The sequence below is a fragment of the Gekko japonicus genome, unplaced genomic scaffold, assembly GCF_001447785.1.
Source record: "Gekko japonicus isolate JY-2015 unplaced genomic scaffold, Gekko_japonicus_V1.1 scaffold510, whole genome shotgun sequence".
Lineage (NCBI taxonomy): Eukaryota > Metazoa > Chordata > Lepidosauria > Squamata > Gekkonidae > Gekko > Gekko japonicus.
In genome coordinates this window covers 956,223-974,008 of record NW_015165250.1, presented here as the reverse complement: position 1 = coordinate 974,008, position 17,786 = coordinate 956,223, and the positions used below count along the sequence as shown (strand labels likewise).

General features: G+C 45.0%; 2 protein-coding genes across 2 annotated transcripts in view; one reads left to right on the top strand and one right to left on the bottom strand.

Annotated features, from left to right (window-relative positions):
- The window catches only part of SIMC1 (SUMO-interacting motifs containing 1), a 63,158-nt gene extending 56,250 nt beyond the window's left edge, over nt 1-6,908 (bottom strand). The window contains exon 1 of the mRNA XM_015410131.1: nt 6,860-6,908. The gene's annotated coding sequence lies outside the window, so the exon portion shown is untranslated. The remainder of the gene's footprint in view (nt 1-6,859) is intronic.
- A 289-nt stretch (nt 6,909-7,197) lies between these two features.
- On the top strand, nt 7,198-16,010 carry THOC3 (THO complex 3). The gene is made up of 6 exons (XM_015410133.1): nt 7,198-7,415; nt 7,690-7,846; nt 12,967-13,171; nt 14,062-14,223; nt 14,482-14,582; nt 15,170-16,010. Exons 1-6 carry the CDS (start codon nt 7,233-7,235, stop codon nt 15,331-15,333), a joined length of 972 nt encoding a protein of 323 aa, XP_015265619.1. The 5' UTR covers nt 7,198-7,232; the 3' UTR covers nt 15,334-16,010.
- The last annotated feature ends 1,776 nt before the right edge of the window (nt 16,011-17,786 follow it).

Sequence of the window (17,786 nt, the reverse complement as noted above, 5' to 3'; positions counted from 1 at the left end):
CCCCTCGAGAGAGAGAGAGAGAAGAGGGTCCACCGCTCCCCGCCAGCGGGGGAAGCCGGGATTTTTCCCCGATTCGAACGCGCCGCGTGGAATCTCTTCTACACACACATTCCGGAGCCACAGCCCTGGTCGTCCGCTGCAGCCACAACAACCAGGAGGCTTATTACGAATGCATTCATTGCCGTTTGCTTGGACCCCAGCTGCACCTGAGGTTTCTGGACTCAAATCTAACTGTTCTCCTGCAGACCAACACGGCCAGCCTCTGAATGTATTACGGTAGCCGCTCGCCTGAGCTCAAGTCCGGGGGGGGGGGGGGTTGGGGGGGTTTACAGCCGGCAGGCAGAGAGGTTGAAAGGATGAAGCGTTGTTCCAAAAGGAGATCAGCACAGTTTCCCGAGATCAGGTGTGCGGCGTTACAATGTAGAGCAAAAGTGAAAGCGACATCTCCAATCAAAAAGCGTAAACGAGCCTCAGAGTGTGTGTGTGTGGACCAATCCCATCTGTTGTAGATGAAGTAGGGCAAACGCTAGTGTACACAAGCATGTATACAGGAACAATGACTTTTGTGTGAAGAACTATCTCCACACCCTGGGGAGTACCAGCTCTGCACATGAATTCTAATTCAGCTGTTTCTTGCTGGAGTCTACCTTTGAAACTTTCCTCTGAAGAAACTGTATTGACAGTTTTAACAGAACCATCTTCAGCACAGATCCAGGTGGTCAGCTGTGTTGGTCTGAAGCAATAGAACAAATTTAGACTCCAGACCAACAAAGGTTTATTTTAAGACCAACAAAGGTTTATTCAAGGCATGAGCTTCCATGTGCATGGCACACTTTTTCAAATGCATTGCAATGGTAGGTGAGGTTCATATGTATTTGAAAAAGTGTGCTTTGCACACGAAAGCTCATACCTTGAATAAACCTTTGTTGCTCTTAAAGGTGCCACTGGACTCTAAATTTGTCCATCTTCAGCAAAGTTACACCTTCTAGCCTTGACTTGCCAAAGAGAAATCTGTGTCAAAGACCACAGAGAATTCAAATAAAATAACTTAAAGATCACCATATTATTTGCAAGGCAAGAACTATCCAATCCTCAGAGCCTGACTGCCCTGTTTACATTCCTCTATAAAACATGAACTCTGTGTCAGTTAAAACACGCCAGCTTACTGAGCACTTCAGTGCACTGGTATCAGGATGAATCATTCTTAAATAAACTGCCTGCTTTCCTAGCAAAAAGCCTTGAAGTGATTTTTATTCCTTTCAGATAGGTCTTGGAAAAGGGGGGATCATCTGGCTTTTAAATAAATTATTTCCCCAGACACCTACTGCCTGATCGTTTAAACTAGAGATGTTGGGGATTGAACCTGGGATCTTCTGCATGCAAAGCAGATGTTCTACCATTGAACCACGGCTCCTCCACAATTATACACAGCTCCAGTGTTATCAAATTTGCCAGGCAGATCTGATGCGTTTTATATTTCCTTTCTCCTCTTAGATTGTTCTAACAAGACCACCTTTAAGGCCGCATTTTGCACTTTGGCATTTTTAACAAGTAAGGTACTAATTAAGGGGTTTTTTTTATTTGTACTGTTGAAAGCAGCTTGTTAGGTGGCTTTGAAATTTTACTGTATGTGGATGTGCTGATGAGACTATCTGCATATCAATCATGGCTGATCTATGATCACAACAAATGAAGTTAAGCTGTCTGCTTGCCTGCTGAGGCTTTGCCAGTAGAATGGAGTCAGTTGTTACTACAGTTCCTGCTGCAGGTGCCCCACTGAGTTGCAGCTGCTTTGCATAGAAGCTGCTGGGAGGAGCAGAGATGAGCCGGCCACTTCCTTTTCTGCTCTGCCATCTCTGCTTTCTCTCTGCTCTCTTTCACAGCAGCAAAGCTCCTGGGCCCCCTCAACCACCTTCTCCCTCTTCTGTACTCACTCCCCCAGACTGAAATCACATGCAGCAACAAATAACAGGATAAAAAACAGAACCAAAGATAATATGCCCACAGGGACTGGATGCCTTCCACGCAGGGAGGATACATGCAGGGATAAGTGGGCATTTCAAACTGTTTGAAAATCCCAGATGAGAAAGCAATTCAGGGAAACAGCAATAGCAGGTCAGAACAGATCCACACAAAAGGCATAGCATGTAAAACCACCCTAAAATGCACGCTTATGTACACCAGGAAAACTTTTCAAGGCTACTTTACCATGCAGGTGTGAAATTTTAATGCTATAGGAGAAAGTACGAATCGCTCGTTTGGAAACTATGATGCCAACAGCGATTCAAGTGCAAACAGCTCTGTCAAATACGACCACCTGAACTTTGAAGAACAATCTGAAAAGCTACCAAAAATAAATTAAACCAAATTTAAAAATTAAACCAAAACTGGAGAAGTGACTGCAACCAGTGTTCCCTCTAAGCTGTGGAGTCTTGTGAGTAAAAATTCTACTTTGTGAACTACTGGCATTAAAGTTGAGAGCAAGCAATTTGGCTGCTGCATAAATTAGTTTGCTCTGGAGCCATCCTTCCTGAGCTAAGGCAAAAATCTGTGAACTGGAGGCTAAAAAACTGCTCAACTCAGCTCAGAAGGAACACTGACTACAACCCAGGCAAGAAAAAAGGGGCAGTCTGCTACACAGCTGGGCGTTTCTGGATAGGCAGAATGGACTGCAAGAAAGTGGTGGCAGGAAGACAAGATGATGTTGGGGATGGAAACAAAGGAGGCAGGCAAGGGAAGGGAAGGAGTAGGTGGCCCAAGCGAGGCAGTGGGGAGGAGATGCAGTGAGGCAGTCAGGGCAATGAGGGAGTAGGGTGAAGGAAGCAGGGGCCAGTAGTGTGCGACTGAAGCAGAGGCCAGCATAGGAGACTTCTAGAGAGCAGGACCATTGCCAGGAAGAAGGGCCCCCCCCATAGACCTGACTAGGACTCAGGTGGGTATAGGCTTTCGTGTGCATGCACACTGTATCAGATACACTGAAAACAGATTTTTTTTCAAGCCTTATCCCCAGGTGGGGGGTTAGTTGCCACAAAGGGCTAATTAGAGTCAAGATGCATAAGTACTGCTAAGACTGAAATAATACAGTTGGTAAGGTCTGTGAATAGCAGCAAATAGCATACAGATAATAAAACAGTTACTAACAGATGTGAGAACTTGAGTCCAATGGCACCTTTAAGACCAACAAAGTTTAATTCTGGGTATAAGTGACTTCTAACTGAGTGACTTAGGCTGTGGTCACCTGTGCCAGTTGGAGTGGAGGGGGAGCGAGGCTATCTCCTCCGGAGGAATCTGACGCGCAGTTGCGAGATCACACCACCCTTTGTAGCCGTGGGCGCAGCCCGTCACTATGTGATCAGATACAACTGTGGGTGAGTCATGGCCGTTTGTTTCCCATGTGCATAAATGAGGCATCGCCCCTCTGCACTGAGGGTCCCCTATGGAGTATGCGATGATGCGCATACTGTGAGGGGGGGGAATGGCACCGAGCCAGGATGGCCTGATCAGACCATCCCGATGGTATGAGAGTGTGCTTGCGTGATCAGACAGGGGAAAGTCTGTAGCCCATCAGAACCCATTTACTACCAGACTTTCCCCAGTGTCTTTTGCTTCTGCAGCAGAGCAGCATGGGTTGCCAACGATGGCAGGATGCTTCCCAGATGTTGCTGTCTGATTGCTCTTTTAGATCCATCAAGCATTTGCACATATGTCAGATCTAAAGGTGTCTGTGATCACAGCCTTAGCGTGTGTAGTGAGATAAGAACCCAATATCTCTGTTAAGCCCTGGGGCTTCCATTGTCCTGAGTGCTGTAAGAACTTGTAATTCAGCAATCTCTTATTACAGTCTGTTTCTGAAATTCCTTTACAGTTCAACCCATCATCAGCAACTTACAACCTCTACTGGATAATGACAGGTCTCTTTCATAAGTACTGGGGGGCAAACCTTTTCTTGCACACAGACAGCCCCCAGTCTCAAACAACTCACCCACAATAATACAACACCTAATTTGAAGATGGACACTGGTACCAGAGCTTGCAATAAACCCAGGTGCCAACTTTGCTGCCTCATACAGACAACACAATCACTGGAACTAACAACATCAACTACACCATCTCAGGCTCATTCACTTGCTCATCTTCTAACACTGTATATAGCATTAAATGCCAACATTGCTCTTCAGTTCTCTACATAGGACAAACAGGTCAAACTCTACATCAAAAGAAAAATGGAAATCTGTTTCAATATATCCAAGAAGTGTGCATCTACACATGCTAAATCAATTCTTGCTTATATCCAGGATTGAACTTTGTTGGTCTTGGAAGTAGGATTGCCAGTCTCCAGGTGGGGCCTGGGGATCTCCCACTTTCACAACTGAACACCAGCTGACCTGGAGAAAATGGCTGCTTTGAAGGGTGGATTCTATGGCATTGTACAGTGCAGGGGCCGCTCCCCTCCCCCAAACCCCGCCCTCTCCCGGCTCCACCCCCAAAGTCTCCAGGTATTTCCCAACCCAGACCTGGCAACCCTACTTGGAGGTGCCACTGGACACAAACTTAGTTCTCACATCTGTTTGTTAATTCTTCCATTTGTATGCTAATTTGCTGCAATTAACAACGGTGTTAATCCAATCTCAGCTATACTTATCGCCCACTTATTTATGCATCTTGACTAACTAGCCCATCCTGGCAACTACCCCCCACACATATAAGTAAGGCTCGAGAAAAACTGTTTCAATGTGTCTGAAAAAGTATGCATGCACAGGAAAGCTTATACCCAGAATTAAACTCTGTTGGTTGGTCTCAAAGGTGCCACTGGACTGTTTAGGACTGTTTAGGATTGCGCTGTGGGAGCAGAGAGTGCGCGGGAGTGGTTTGCGGCTGTCAGCCCGCCTTCCTTCCTTCCCCAGCCACCGCTGGCCAGCCAAGTGTTGTTGGGGCGGTGAGAAATCAGCCCTTGGAGCAGAACGCGTCCCCAGCCAGCTTTCCTCTCCAAGCCGCCTTTCGCAGTGCAAGCGAAGCGGCTGGGAGGAGAGAGCCACTCCTACGCTTTCCTCTCTAAACCCGCCCCATCAGCTTCCATGCGGAGTGTGTGTGTGTGTGTGGGCTTTGAAGCTTAAAGTGCGCCGAATTTTGAGGTCTCTAACCCCACCACCAGCCAGGAAACAAATAGAAGGCGGGGCTAAAAGCGCGTCGGGTGTTGGCTGACCGTGTGGGATACAAGGGGAGGAAGCAACCGGGAACTTCCCTTTCTCTCCGGTCCTGGGAGTGAAATAATCAAATTAAAATATGGTGGAATAGTTATTTCCCCCCTTTCCGAAGTCATTTAAGTGCACACTCCTGTGTAATGCCCCACATGCAGAAGGGCACAAACTATTGCCATGCTGGTTTTAAAAGATGCACAATACATAAATACATTTACTACATGCACATTCCATCCTTTTCACTGGTATACGCAAGCTGGTTTTTGAAAAAAGCAGCAAAAGCTATTAACATATTTTAATAGTTGTATTTCCGGAGAAGAGTCTCATTCTAGATGCAAAAGGACCTGGATTCAATTCTGAGACATCTAAACTACTGGAGGGAAAGTCGGGGGTGGGGGTGGGGGAGGAGATGAGAGACACACATCTATAAAGCGATGCCGTAGTGGTAGGTTTGGATGTAGGGAATCCAGATATGAGTCCCTGCTCGATTGCTGGCCTTAGGCAGGACAGTATTCTGAGGCTCCCTTTTGCTGAAGTACTTTGAGAGCATGTCACCTAACTAAAAAACCAGGGAGCAAACTACACAGAATCACAAAATACTGGAATGGGGGACAGGGCTCCTGTATCTCAAAATCGATGAGAAGGGCAAAAATGCAACAGATATAGCCCTACCTCCTAATAGAGACAATGATGAAAAGCCTGTAGCTGTTGAGTTTCTAGCTGTTGTGCAAACTTTTAAACTTGTAGGTTTCTCCATCTGAAGTCCTACCTTGTACCTATAACATTGAAACTTATTCCAAAGAATTTCTGGTGAACCCTTACAGCCTTTGTTTCTGTTCGGATAAGATGTAGATATGAAACCGGTATCGTCATTCGTGGGGAAATAGTAAAAGTCAGATCTACACAGGTCCCGGTCACACGGGCTGGAAAATGCAGGGGGGGAAGCATGGCTGTTTGCCCCAGAGCAAAGTAACGCGCGGCAGCCCGATCACATGTCCTGTCGAGGTCCCGTGGTTAGGCCGTTAGGTGCCGATCTATCCTGCAGCGCGGCAAAGAAGCAGCGCGGTGCGATCACACCGGCAATCGCTAGACGCCACTTCCGTGGCAAACAGAAAAATTTTTTCACACCGAAGTTTGCGCATGCGCATGATCGTTTGTGCGCATCCTGTGGAGACTTACAAGAAAAAAACATCCGGTGTGCGACGGGACATGGACGGGCCCCGGATGCTACGGGATTCAAGCGGAAATGCAATCAGATGCATACATCGTATGTGGTAGCTTTTTACTCCGAGAAGCCACGGGTTAGCCACCGGCGGGTGTACTATGTTGCGGTGTGATCGCACAGAAAATCCACCTATCATCCATGTCTTTAGCCGGCAACTTCTCTATGTGAATGGGACCACAGATCCATTGGAGCTGAGTAGGACTGTGCTGCTCGTCTCTTTAACGTTTTTTGTTCATTTCCTGGCCAAGCACAGACTTCTCGTTTTGCTTTGCTTTCCATCTGCCCAAGTACAAGGGGGGGGGGGGGGAGCTATCTAACCCGAAAGGGAAGTGAGATGATGCTTTAAGTTTCGCCAGCGGCATTACTAACTGGACCAAAAAAATGACAATTTCTTATGCTTCAGTAATTTGTATTCAGAAACAAAACTCAAACTCACCCTACATTTTGACGTTCAACCTCGCTGCCGTTTTCTTTCTTCCAACAACAGTCAAGGGTTCTATTCGGACAACAACCAATGAGAAAGCAGGATCGTCCTGTAAACCCGATAACTTTTTCGGGAGAGGACATGGAAGAACTGCAATGAAAGGGAGCCTCAAATCGCATCTGCTTTAGTTTTTACATCGCTTTCTAGGATTTCCACCATTCTTGCCCCGCATATGGAGGATTCCAGTGGGGATCTGAAGTGACAAGTACTCTGAACAGAGCCGGTAGGATTTATTTATTGGGTGCGTCTGATGACGTCACAGAAATGCGACCTTTGTCGCCGGAAGGGAAAGCCGATGTGTTCAGCTTAATCTGGTTCGGTTGTCATGGCGCTTTCTCCGTACGTGCTGGCCATGCAGGAATTATTCCGGGCCAACACGCGCAGCCGCGAATTCCCCGCACACGGGGCTAAGGTGCACTCGGTGGCTTGGAGCTGCTGCGGCCGCCGCCTGGCGTCGGGCTCCTTCGACAAGACCGCCAGCGTCTTCGTGCTCGACAAGGACCGCCTGGTCAGTAGCTGTGACGCGCCCAGCGCGGAGTGGGAACGGGGGAAGCGCTGCTCATGTTTAGCGATCGTGCCCACCACCTTCCACCACCACCACCCTCCCTAAATTTTATCCCTAATGAAAGCTAAAACCCGAAACTGTTGTTGGTTTTGCATGGTGGTGGTGAGGATTGGCTAAGCGCTGCTTATGAGATGTACAACCTTCGAATCGTGCTGATTTGGTTTAAATATTTGGATTTTTTAGAGTGTTCTATTAAAACTGTATTTTGTTTTCCCAGGTAAAGGAGAATAACTACCGTGGCCATGGGGACAGTGTGGATCAGTTGTGCTGGCACCCTAGTAACCCAGATTTATTTGTCACTGCATCTGGAGACAAAACCATTCGTATATGGGATGTCCGTACTACTAAGTGCATTGCTACTGTGAACACCAAAGGTGGGTGATGCCAGAGTGTATTGGAGAAAAACTATTTTGGTTGGGGGGGGGGCAGCAACACAACAAAATGTCTCTGCTGCTCTCTGGCAGCTTTGATTGCTTGGTTCTCTGTTGACGTCTGTTTGGTATTTCATAGTTCTGGGCAAAGATTAAAATGTACTTTTGTGTGTGTAAAGTGCTGTCGAGTCGCAGCTGACTGATGGCAAGTGGCAAGGGGCTTTAAAGGCAAGTGAGAAGCAGAGATTGCCATTGTTTTCCTCTACAGAGTCTTCCTTGGTGGTCTCTTTTCCAAGTATTGATCCTGCTTAGCTTTAGAGATAAGAACATAAGAGATGCCAATGTTGGATCAGGCCAAAGGCCCATCCAGTCCAACACTCTGTATCACACAGTGGCCAGAAATACCAGTGGCATCCGGAGGTCCACCAGTGGGGCCAGGACATTAGAAGCCCTCCCACTGTTGACCCCCCCCCCAAGCACCAAGATGACAGAGCATCACTTGCCCCAGAGTCCCTATCTATACCTTGTGGCTAATAGCCACTGATGGACCTCTGCTCCATATGCTTATCTAATTCCCTTTTGAAGCCGTCCATGCTTGTAGCTGCCACCACTTCCTGTGGCAGTGAATTCCAAGTGTTAATCACTCTTTGGGTGAAGAAGTACTTCCTTTTATCCGTTCTAACCCGACCGCTCAGCAATTTCATGGAGTGCCCACGGGTTCTTGTATTGTGAGAAAGGGAGAAAAGTACCTCTTTCTCTACCTGCTCTTTCCCATGCATAATCTTATAAACCTCAATCATGTCACCCCTCAGTCGTCGTTTCTCCAAGCTAAAGAGCCCTAAGCGCCTTAACCTTTCCTCATAGGGAAAGTGTTCCAACCCTTTTATCATTCGAGTTGCTCTTTTCTGCACTTTTTCCAAAGCTATAATATCCTTTTTAAGGTGTGGTGACCAGAATTGCACACAGTATTCCAGATGAGGTCGCACCATTGATTTATATAGCGGCATTATGATATTGGCTGATCTGTTTACAATACCCTTCCTAATAATCCCCAGCATAGCATTGGCCTTCTTTATTGCAGTCACACACTGTCTCGACATTTTCAGTGAGTTATCTACTACAACTCCAAGATCTCTCTCTTGATCTGTCTCTGCCAGTTCAGACCCCATCAACGTGTATTTATAGTTAGGATTTTTGGCTCCAATGTGCATCACCTTGCACTTGGCCACATTGAACCCCATTTGCCATGTTGACGCCCACTCGCCCAACTTTGACAGATCCCTTTGGAGTGCCTCACAATCCTCACTGGTTTTCACCACCCTGAACAACTTCGTATCATCCGCAAATTTAGCCACTTCACTGCTTACTCCCAACTCCAAATCATTAATGAACAAGTTAAAAAGCAGTGGACCAAGTACTGATCCCTGTGGTACCCCACTGCTTACACCCCTCCACTGGGAGAACTGCCCATTTATACTCACTCTCTGTTTTCTATTAATTAGCCAGTTTTTGATCCATAAAAGGACTTGTCCTTTTATCCCATGATTTTTGAGCTTGCTTAGGAGCCTTTGATGAGGAACTTTATCAAAAGCTTTCTGGAAGTCAAGGTAAACAATATCTATTGGATCCCCCTTGTCCACATGTTTGTTCACCCCCTCAAAGAACATTAACAGGTTAGTGAGACAAGATCTTCCCTTACAGAACCCATGTTGAGTCTGCCTCAATAGGTTTTGTTCATCTATGTGCCTACTAATTCTTTCCTTAATAATGGTTTCCACCAATTTACCCGGTATCGACGTCAGACTGACAGGCCTGTAATTTCCCGGATCTCCTCTGGAACCCTTTTTAAAGATGGGAGTGACATTAGCTACCTTCCAGTCCTCAGGAATGGAGGCTGATTTTAAGGAGAGATTACATATTTTTGTCAGGAGATCCACAAGTTCACAATTGAGTTCTTTCAGAACTCTTGGATGTATGCCATCTGGGCCTGGTGATTTATCAGTTTTTAAGTTGTTTATCAGTTTTAGGACCTCCTCTCTCGTCACCTCAATCTGACTCAGGTCTTTCAACACCCCTCCCGAACTCAGCGGCTCTGGAGTGGGCAAGCACCTCTCATCTTCCACAGTGAAGACGGAGGCAAAAAATGCATTTAGCTTCTCAGCCATTTCCCTATCATCCTTCAGTACTCCTTTTACCCCTTGGTCATCCAAGGGCCCCACTGCCTCCCTGGCTGGTTTCCTGTTTCTAATGTATTTGAAGAAAGTTTTATTGTTGGTCTTTACATTTTTTGCTATATGCTCCTCATATTCCCTTTTTGCATGCCTGACCACAGACTTGCATTTTATTTGCCATAGCCTGTGTTCTGTTTTATCAGCCTCACTGTGACTAGCTTTCCACCGCTTAAAGGAATCCTTTTTACCTTTTACAGCTTCCATTACTTTGTTTGTTAACCATGTAGGCTTTTTCTTATACCTGTTTGTGCCTTTCCTAACCTGCGGAATATATTTTATTTGAGCTTCTAGAATTGTAGTTTTAAACAGTTTCCAAGCTTCCCCAATGGTTTTGACCCTTTCTACTTTTCCCTTCAGTTTCCTCCCCACATGTCCCCTCATATCAGAAAAATTACCCCTTTTAAAGTTAAAAGTGGTTGTGTGAGTCTTTTTGGCCAATTCCCTATTTGTACAAATGTTGAACTCAACAACATTATGATCACTGTTCCCAAGCGGTGCAATCACTTTTACATCTCTCACCAGGTCTTGAGTGTTACTTAGGACCAAATCAAGGATCGCCTCTCCCCTGGTAGGTTCCATGACCATCTGCTCCATATGCTCCATAGCACAGTCATTTAGAAACTCAATCTCTTTCTCTCGACTAGAACACATATTGACCCAATCAATGTGTGGGTAGTTAAAATCACCTATTACGACACAGTGTTTTTGTCTAGCTGCTATCTTTAATTCATTCATCATTTTATAATCCTCCTCTATTTTTTGATCCGGTGGGCGATAACAAACTCCCAGTGTTAAGTTTCCTTTTGGCCCCCCTATTTCAACCCACAGAACTTCAAGAAGCGAATCCAATTCTCTTAGCCTCTCAATCTTTCTGGACTTTATACCCTCTCTGACATACAGAGCCACCCCACCGCCAACCCTTCCCCCCCTATCCTTCCGATATAATATATAACCGGGAATCACCGTATCCCACTGATTTTCCTCATCTCACCAAGTTTCTGAAATACCCACAATGTCGATTTTTCCCTTCGACACCAAGCACTCCAACTCCCCGATTTTACCTCGGACACTTCGAGCATTTGTATAGAAACAGCTGTAATTTCCCATACTGGTTAAGCCTGCCACCTTCCTCTTGCTATCTCGAGACCTTGTCAGGCAGTCCATGTCACTAGCCATAGTCTCAGTGGACAATTTCAATCCACCTCCTTGTAGAAAAGCAACAGGTACCCCCTCATCTCTCTGAGATGAGCCAACCCGAACCAGAGACTTTTCGTCTCCTGTCTGATGACATTGTCTGATGACATTGGGCTGTACTATGCTGCAAAATGTACTTTTACTTTAGCTGTATTTTGAAAGCCAGCAATGGACACCAGAACAACAGCATACACTGGCAACGATCAAGAGAAACAAAAAAAGATTAATGTAAAATTATTTTTAATGTAAAAACAACTCTTGTGCTTAAAAGCATGTAATAAAAATACTGTATGAATTTCAGCAGTCTTTCAAGATCAGACACACAAGGCTTCTCTTTCTAATACAAAGGAGTTGTGTATCCTTACATAACTAATTTATGTATTTGAATTACATGTTTTTGATGACAAAATAATTTAGTTGTGTATTTCACACCTTTTTTGTGAAAGTCCTGAATTGGATACCACTAGAAACTGCTTAAGGGATGGTTTGGGGTATAGTGTGGGTAGTGTGGAAAAATGTACTTGTTCTCTCAATGTTTATTTATTTCAGAACATATTGTGTCCCAAAGGCTGGTGTAACTTTTTTTATATAATATTTTTATTGATTTTATAAACTATATTCTGCATTCTAAAGGTAAAGGTACAGGGGAAACCTATCACTAACTTATGACAAGAATATTTATAAGCTGACACAGGCATACATCATTCCTGCAATAATATTGATATTATGATAAACATAGAATTATAAAAGCAGAAAGATCAAACTTCTATTGATTAAAGCTTAATTACGCTTAAGTCAAGTAATAATGTAATCCAGAGGGCACAGTGCTGTGGCAAGCATATTGGGAAAGTCTGCAGCCGCTTCCTGTGGCTGACTGGGCGTCGTTGGTATAGTACTCCCTGGTGGAAGTTTCTTTTCCGCCGCCATTCTCCTCACCCTCCCAGCCATTTGTTTACAGTGAAGAAAAGTTTTAGTTTTAAATTAAAGTTTCTCTGAATTACACGTTCTTGGGCTTAAAATATAGCTTTCAAGCTTAAATGAAGTCTCGAGCGGTAAGTTTCATTCCTTCTTTCCTTTTTGTACCACTTAGAGACCGCTCCATTTTGGAGGGGGTGGTAGATCTCCAACCCTTTTCCACATGCTGCTCTTTCTCTGGTCAATCTAGCAAGCTGAGACTTCTTCGCTTATACAGAGGTTTGATTAACACACTGGTTAGACGAGTTCGATTATTGCCAGGGTTATTTTCGCTTATTTTCTTGTCCGCTCGTCCAGAGGTTGGCTCTCGTTGCCATACTGGCCCCGTGGCATCAGGACCACTCGGGGACAGGCAAGACTCGATCCCTCAGCCGTCGCCTTGGGAGAGTCTTATCCCGGCTCCCCAGGCTGAGAGTCTCCTACAGAGACTCTGTGGGGGTCTGGAACCAGCCAAGATCCCTCCTGATCGCCTCGGCTTGGTGCGTCGCCATTGGAGGGCCGATGGGACGCGTCCAAGAGCAAGCCGCCATAAACCGGAAGTTCAGGCTTGGTGTAACTTTTTGTTAGTGACAGATCTGATATATTCACGTGTGATGAATGTTATGTAGGGTGATGCTGAGATACTTGATCACATTAGTACTGTAGGAGTTCAAAAATATAGAAGTCCACGTGTTGCCTGATTTATTCTTGGTCTATGTTATGAATGCCCTTTCTTCTTTACAGGGGAGAACATTAATATCTGCTGGAGCCCTGATGGACAGACTATTGCAGTAGGGAACAAAGATGATGTGGTTACCTTCATTGATGCAAAGACACATAGGTCTAAAGCAGAGGAGCAGTTCAAATTTGAGGTGAATGAGATCTCTTGGAACAACGACAACAACATGTTTTTCCTCACCAATGGCAATGGCTGCATCAACATCCTCAGGTACCCTCAGCATAACCTATACTAGGAAGGGTAGCAAGTGAGTTGGCTCTCTTGTCTTCAGTCCAGGTGGTGGGAGGTGCAGTGCTTGCCTTCTGTGCATGTCTCTGGCATTTCTCAACAAGGCATTAAGTGCCAAACATCTTCCTGCTTTGTTCTGGCTCCCGCTATTGCATTTGGGTCTGTTCTGTGTTGATGGGGACTTCTGTCCTATATTTAATTTCACGTATTTCAAATTTATAGCAAATACCCTTCTACCAACTTGGTCATTCGCAGATATACCTGCCAGACAATATGCTAATCAGAGAGTGAGCTTGCACATTCCATTCATAGATACTTCAGCAGAGAACTGTTCTGTAACACAAGGGCTTTTAGACAGTACTTTATTAGATTTTCATCTAACATTGAAGGAAAGCTAGGATGTTAAAGTTGCAGTTTGTACAGAAAGTTAAGCAGTATCCTATTAAATGACTGTGAAAACTTGGTGAACCCTGGCTTACAGGCTGACATATAAGGCATTCTTGTGGAGGCACATGCAGCCACTAAGAGAGGCATAAGCACATGTCTGACTAGAAGACCTACTGTTTTCTTCCTCAAATCCATCAGTGCAGTAAAGCAGTTGTGTGCCTCTTTTTTCTGAATAATGTCATGTGGGGGGGGGAATGTGTCTGTCACGTTTATTCCAGTATTTTCTGTAGCTGGAATAGGCGTCAGTTTTGCTATCCAGTTGTGACTAATCCTATTTATAGGGGTTGTGCAGTCAATAGACCTCAGTACTATCAAGTAGGCTCTATTTTGCATTGGTAGGCAAAGCATTCCTAACCTATAGCTAGATTAAGGGACAGTATTCTTCCATCCTACCCCCGGTTCCATCTCTTTTTCCTTTTCTGCAGCTATCCAGAACTCAAACCTATTCAGTCAATAAACGCCCATCCCTCAAACTGCATCTGCATCAAGTTCGATCCAATGGGAAAGTATTTTGCTACAGGCAGTGCCGATGCACTGGTTAGCCTCTGGGATGTGGATGAGCTAGTGTGTGTGCGATGCTTCTCTAGGTAAGTTGCCATGACCTGCACTAGACACCTTTCCCAGCTACACATATGCCTATAGTGTATTCGTGTAAATGGGGCAGGAAAGCCAAGTTTCACTTATTTTCCCGTGTTATTGGCTATGACAAATCCAGTAAAGAGATCTCAAGGTTGTGGTGGAAAGAATAAGATGCTGGTCAAGATGAGTCTGATGTCTAATCCCAGGAGAGCTGCTCTTCTGGATCCTGCTCCCAATTCTCTGTCTGTTTGCTCACATATTTGCAGGCTGGATTGGCCCGTGAGGACTTTGAGCTTCAGCCATGATGGAAAAATGCTGGCTTCTGCATCTGAAGATCACTTTATTGATATTGCTGAAGTAGAAACAGGTAAACACTGTTGTTCCTGTTGCTTGTTACAAAAGTAGTTTTAGTGCCTTTTTAAATTGTCTTCTTCTGGAGGTGCTCAAATTGTGGTGAGGTCTGGTCCTAAAATAGTGCTGACAGAGTCATATACGCTTGCGGTTGGTGAGAATTCAGGGCTCAGCATCCGGGATGGACTTCAGAGTGGATATTGAAGTCATTCTGGTTCTGATGTCCTTGAAACTGTAGTGTTTATAGTCTGTGGGTCTGACAAAGGGAATAAAAGATCCCACCTAAATTTCTGCTGCTTCCTGTGCAGGCCTAAAGCTTCTGGGTTTGTACTGCCCTTGCAGCTTTTCATAAAAGAGAGGATAGCCTGCAAAATTCTTCTTAAGTGATACTGTTAATCCACAGTGGGCTAACATGGGCTGTAGATCATGAAAGTTACAGCGGAATAAAACTTTGTTAATCTTTAAGGTGCCACTAGATCTCCTGTTTGTTTTTACTCCATTAAAATACCTTCTTGTGCTGCAAAGATGAGCCCAAGAGCTGGTGTCTGAGCTGTAGCTGACCTAGTCCTAGTGCATTTCTAACCATATTATCTCTGTCCTCAGGGGAGAAGCTCTGGGAGGTGCAGTGTGAGTCCCCCACCTTCACAGTGGCTTGGCACCCAAAGCGGCCCCTGCTGGCCTTCGCCTGCGATGACAAGGATGGCAAATACGACAGCAGCAGGGAAGCTGGCACTGTGAAGCTCTTTGGTCTCCCTAATGACTCCTAAGAAAAGGCTTCTGGAGACCCTATATATATTCGTGACCTTGGGTTCTGAGCCAGCGCCAGGATGTTCACCGGCCATCTTTGCTGTGGTTCTGTTCTGAGTTTGCTGCCCTTTCTAGAGTAGGAGCTGTACCACAGCCAGGCATTCTCTTATCCAAAAAGTCTGCGTTTGGAAGTTCTTGCAAACTGCCTGATTGTCCTAGTGGGCACAAGGTCTGGCCAACCGAATTCTCTTCCCCTTTCTGGGGCATTTGCTATTTTTTTGCTACAAAGCGGGGTAGGTGGCAGAATGGTCCCCTGTACTGGCACCATAGCAAGCAAGACCTCCTGCAGATCTTGTGGCTGATGATCCCTTCCGGTCTTCCCACGAGGATAGAGAGGCTCTGAGAGGAGTGCAAGTTCTCCTGTAGTCACATTTGAAACCCTCTTTTCTGCTTGGAGAGGGGTTAACTCGCCCTTTTTGGAGGCAGGGTTTGTGTGTGTTGTGTGTCTTTCATTCCAGTTATGTCTTGATATGACAAAAGGATTTTTGTATGGACCAGTTTTGTAATTTTAGATAACATTGTTCCACTGGACGAATAAAATCTTGGTGTACTGTAGCTTTTTTAAAAAGTCAAACTGCCAGGAAAATATTGCCGCTATAAGAATTGCTCATTGCACCTCTCTCTTTCAAATGCAGTGTCCCTGTCTTGTCTCTTCTCTCCAAGGAGCAAGTAAAAAAGCACATTCTGGGGTTCTGTTGAATATTTTATTTGTTTGATTTTTCAAATAGAAATGAACCTCTTTTGAGGTGAGGACTAAAAGTTGTCCTTCCCATGCTTTTATTGTGAGAATAATTAACTCTTTTCCTGTACTGTTGCATGCACCTGTTATCTCTAGTTGCTGGTGCTTCAGCATCAAATCTGACTCGGTCGGCACTTTTTCCTGTATAGAGTGAATCCTAGCCAGTCAGGGATCTTATGTGATGACATTATGATGATTTGTAGCTAATTAGATTTGACTGTCTTACTGGTGTTACTGAAGGCAAATGGAGGCAAATTGAGTGAGGATGGAATGGCTGAAAAGTGGCTTTAAACCTTCAACAGTGTTCATAAAACCAGTGCATTGGATCAGTTTACATTTCCATGGGTAGAGAGATTCCCCCCCCATGGAAGCATTCAGCTGGATCCTGATCAGTACGTATTTATGGCTCCGTCCTAGTAGTAATCAGTTCTTGTGTGCAGAGGTTAAAATAGTAGTGTCAGGTCTCCCCAGTTAAGACACTCTCCACAACACACTTAAGCAGTGGTAGTTTATTGAGATATGCTTACTTTAGGAAAACAGGCTCCATGTTAGAACTGAGAAAAAGGCGCACAAAAGCCCCTATTATAGATAATACAAAATACACCCCACACCTCTCACATACGTCATCATTCAGCCTCTATTGTAGCTATGGCAACCCGGACAGATATATACGGCGCCTTACCTATGTTCAGGCCTGGCAAAAGAGTCTCCAAGGCTAGCTCCCTTGGGAACCAGAGATGGGGCACAATCTTAAGGAAAGTTATGGCTTCTACAAGCAGGCACTCCAAACACCCATGCACTCAGGAATTCACTCCCCTTAATTATGGCAAGCAGTGATGTGGAACGATGTGAAACGAAACTGAAGCTTGACAACTAGAGCACTTCTTATTTCATGGGGCGGAGTCTGTGAATATCATGCTGTCTGTCAGTCATAGATACTTGCAGGCAATCTGATGTTGAGAGAACGCAGATCAGCCACAGTAGATAGAAATGAGCTTGCTGCTAACGTGGTTAAGGGATCTTCTTATTAATATTGTTCTAATCCCCCAGCAACTGCTTCTTCTCTGTCGGTGCCTTTATTTAAACAAACTGCTTTTACTCTGCAGTCAGTTTACAAAATATAAGCATAAACATAAAACCAGTGAGAGAGCCACAGAGTAAAATAAACAAGTTAGACCATGGCACAAAACAATCATTCCATTAGGCAAAGCAGAAAAAGACAGAACAACAATAACAAATGCTAAAGTGATGGAGGAAGTAAAATAAAGCAAGACAGATAACCTTCATTGTCACTTGACAAATACCTGGGACCATGCACTAGCACTGAAATGTACTCGATCTGGTTCCAGGCAAATCGGTGTGTGGAAAGAGTTCAAAACTTGAGGGGCAGCAGCAGAAAAAAATTCTCCCTGGTGGTCACCTTCCTCAAGGTGGGAGAAGCAGAGCAGGGACTCTGAAGACTTAACTGGTGGTAGGTTCATGTGTGAGCAGGCAACCTTTTAGATATTCTGGTCCTACACCTTTTCAGGGCAGGGCTTTAAATGTAAGAAGAAGCACCTTGAAGTAGTCTGGGAACCGAACAGGCAGCCAGTGGTTCCCTCCCCAAGACTGATGAGAAGTTTTCCTCGCAACCTATGTGGATAGTCATCTTGGTGCTGCTTTTTGAACCAATTG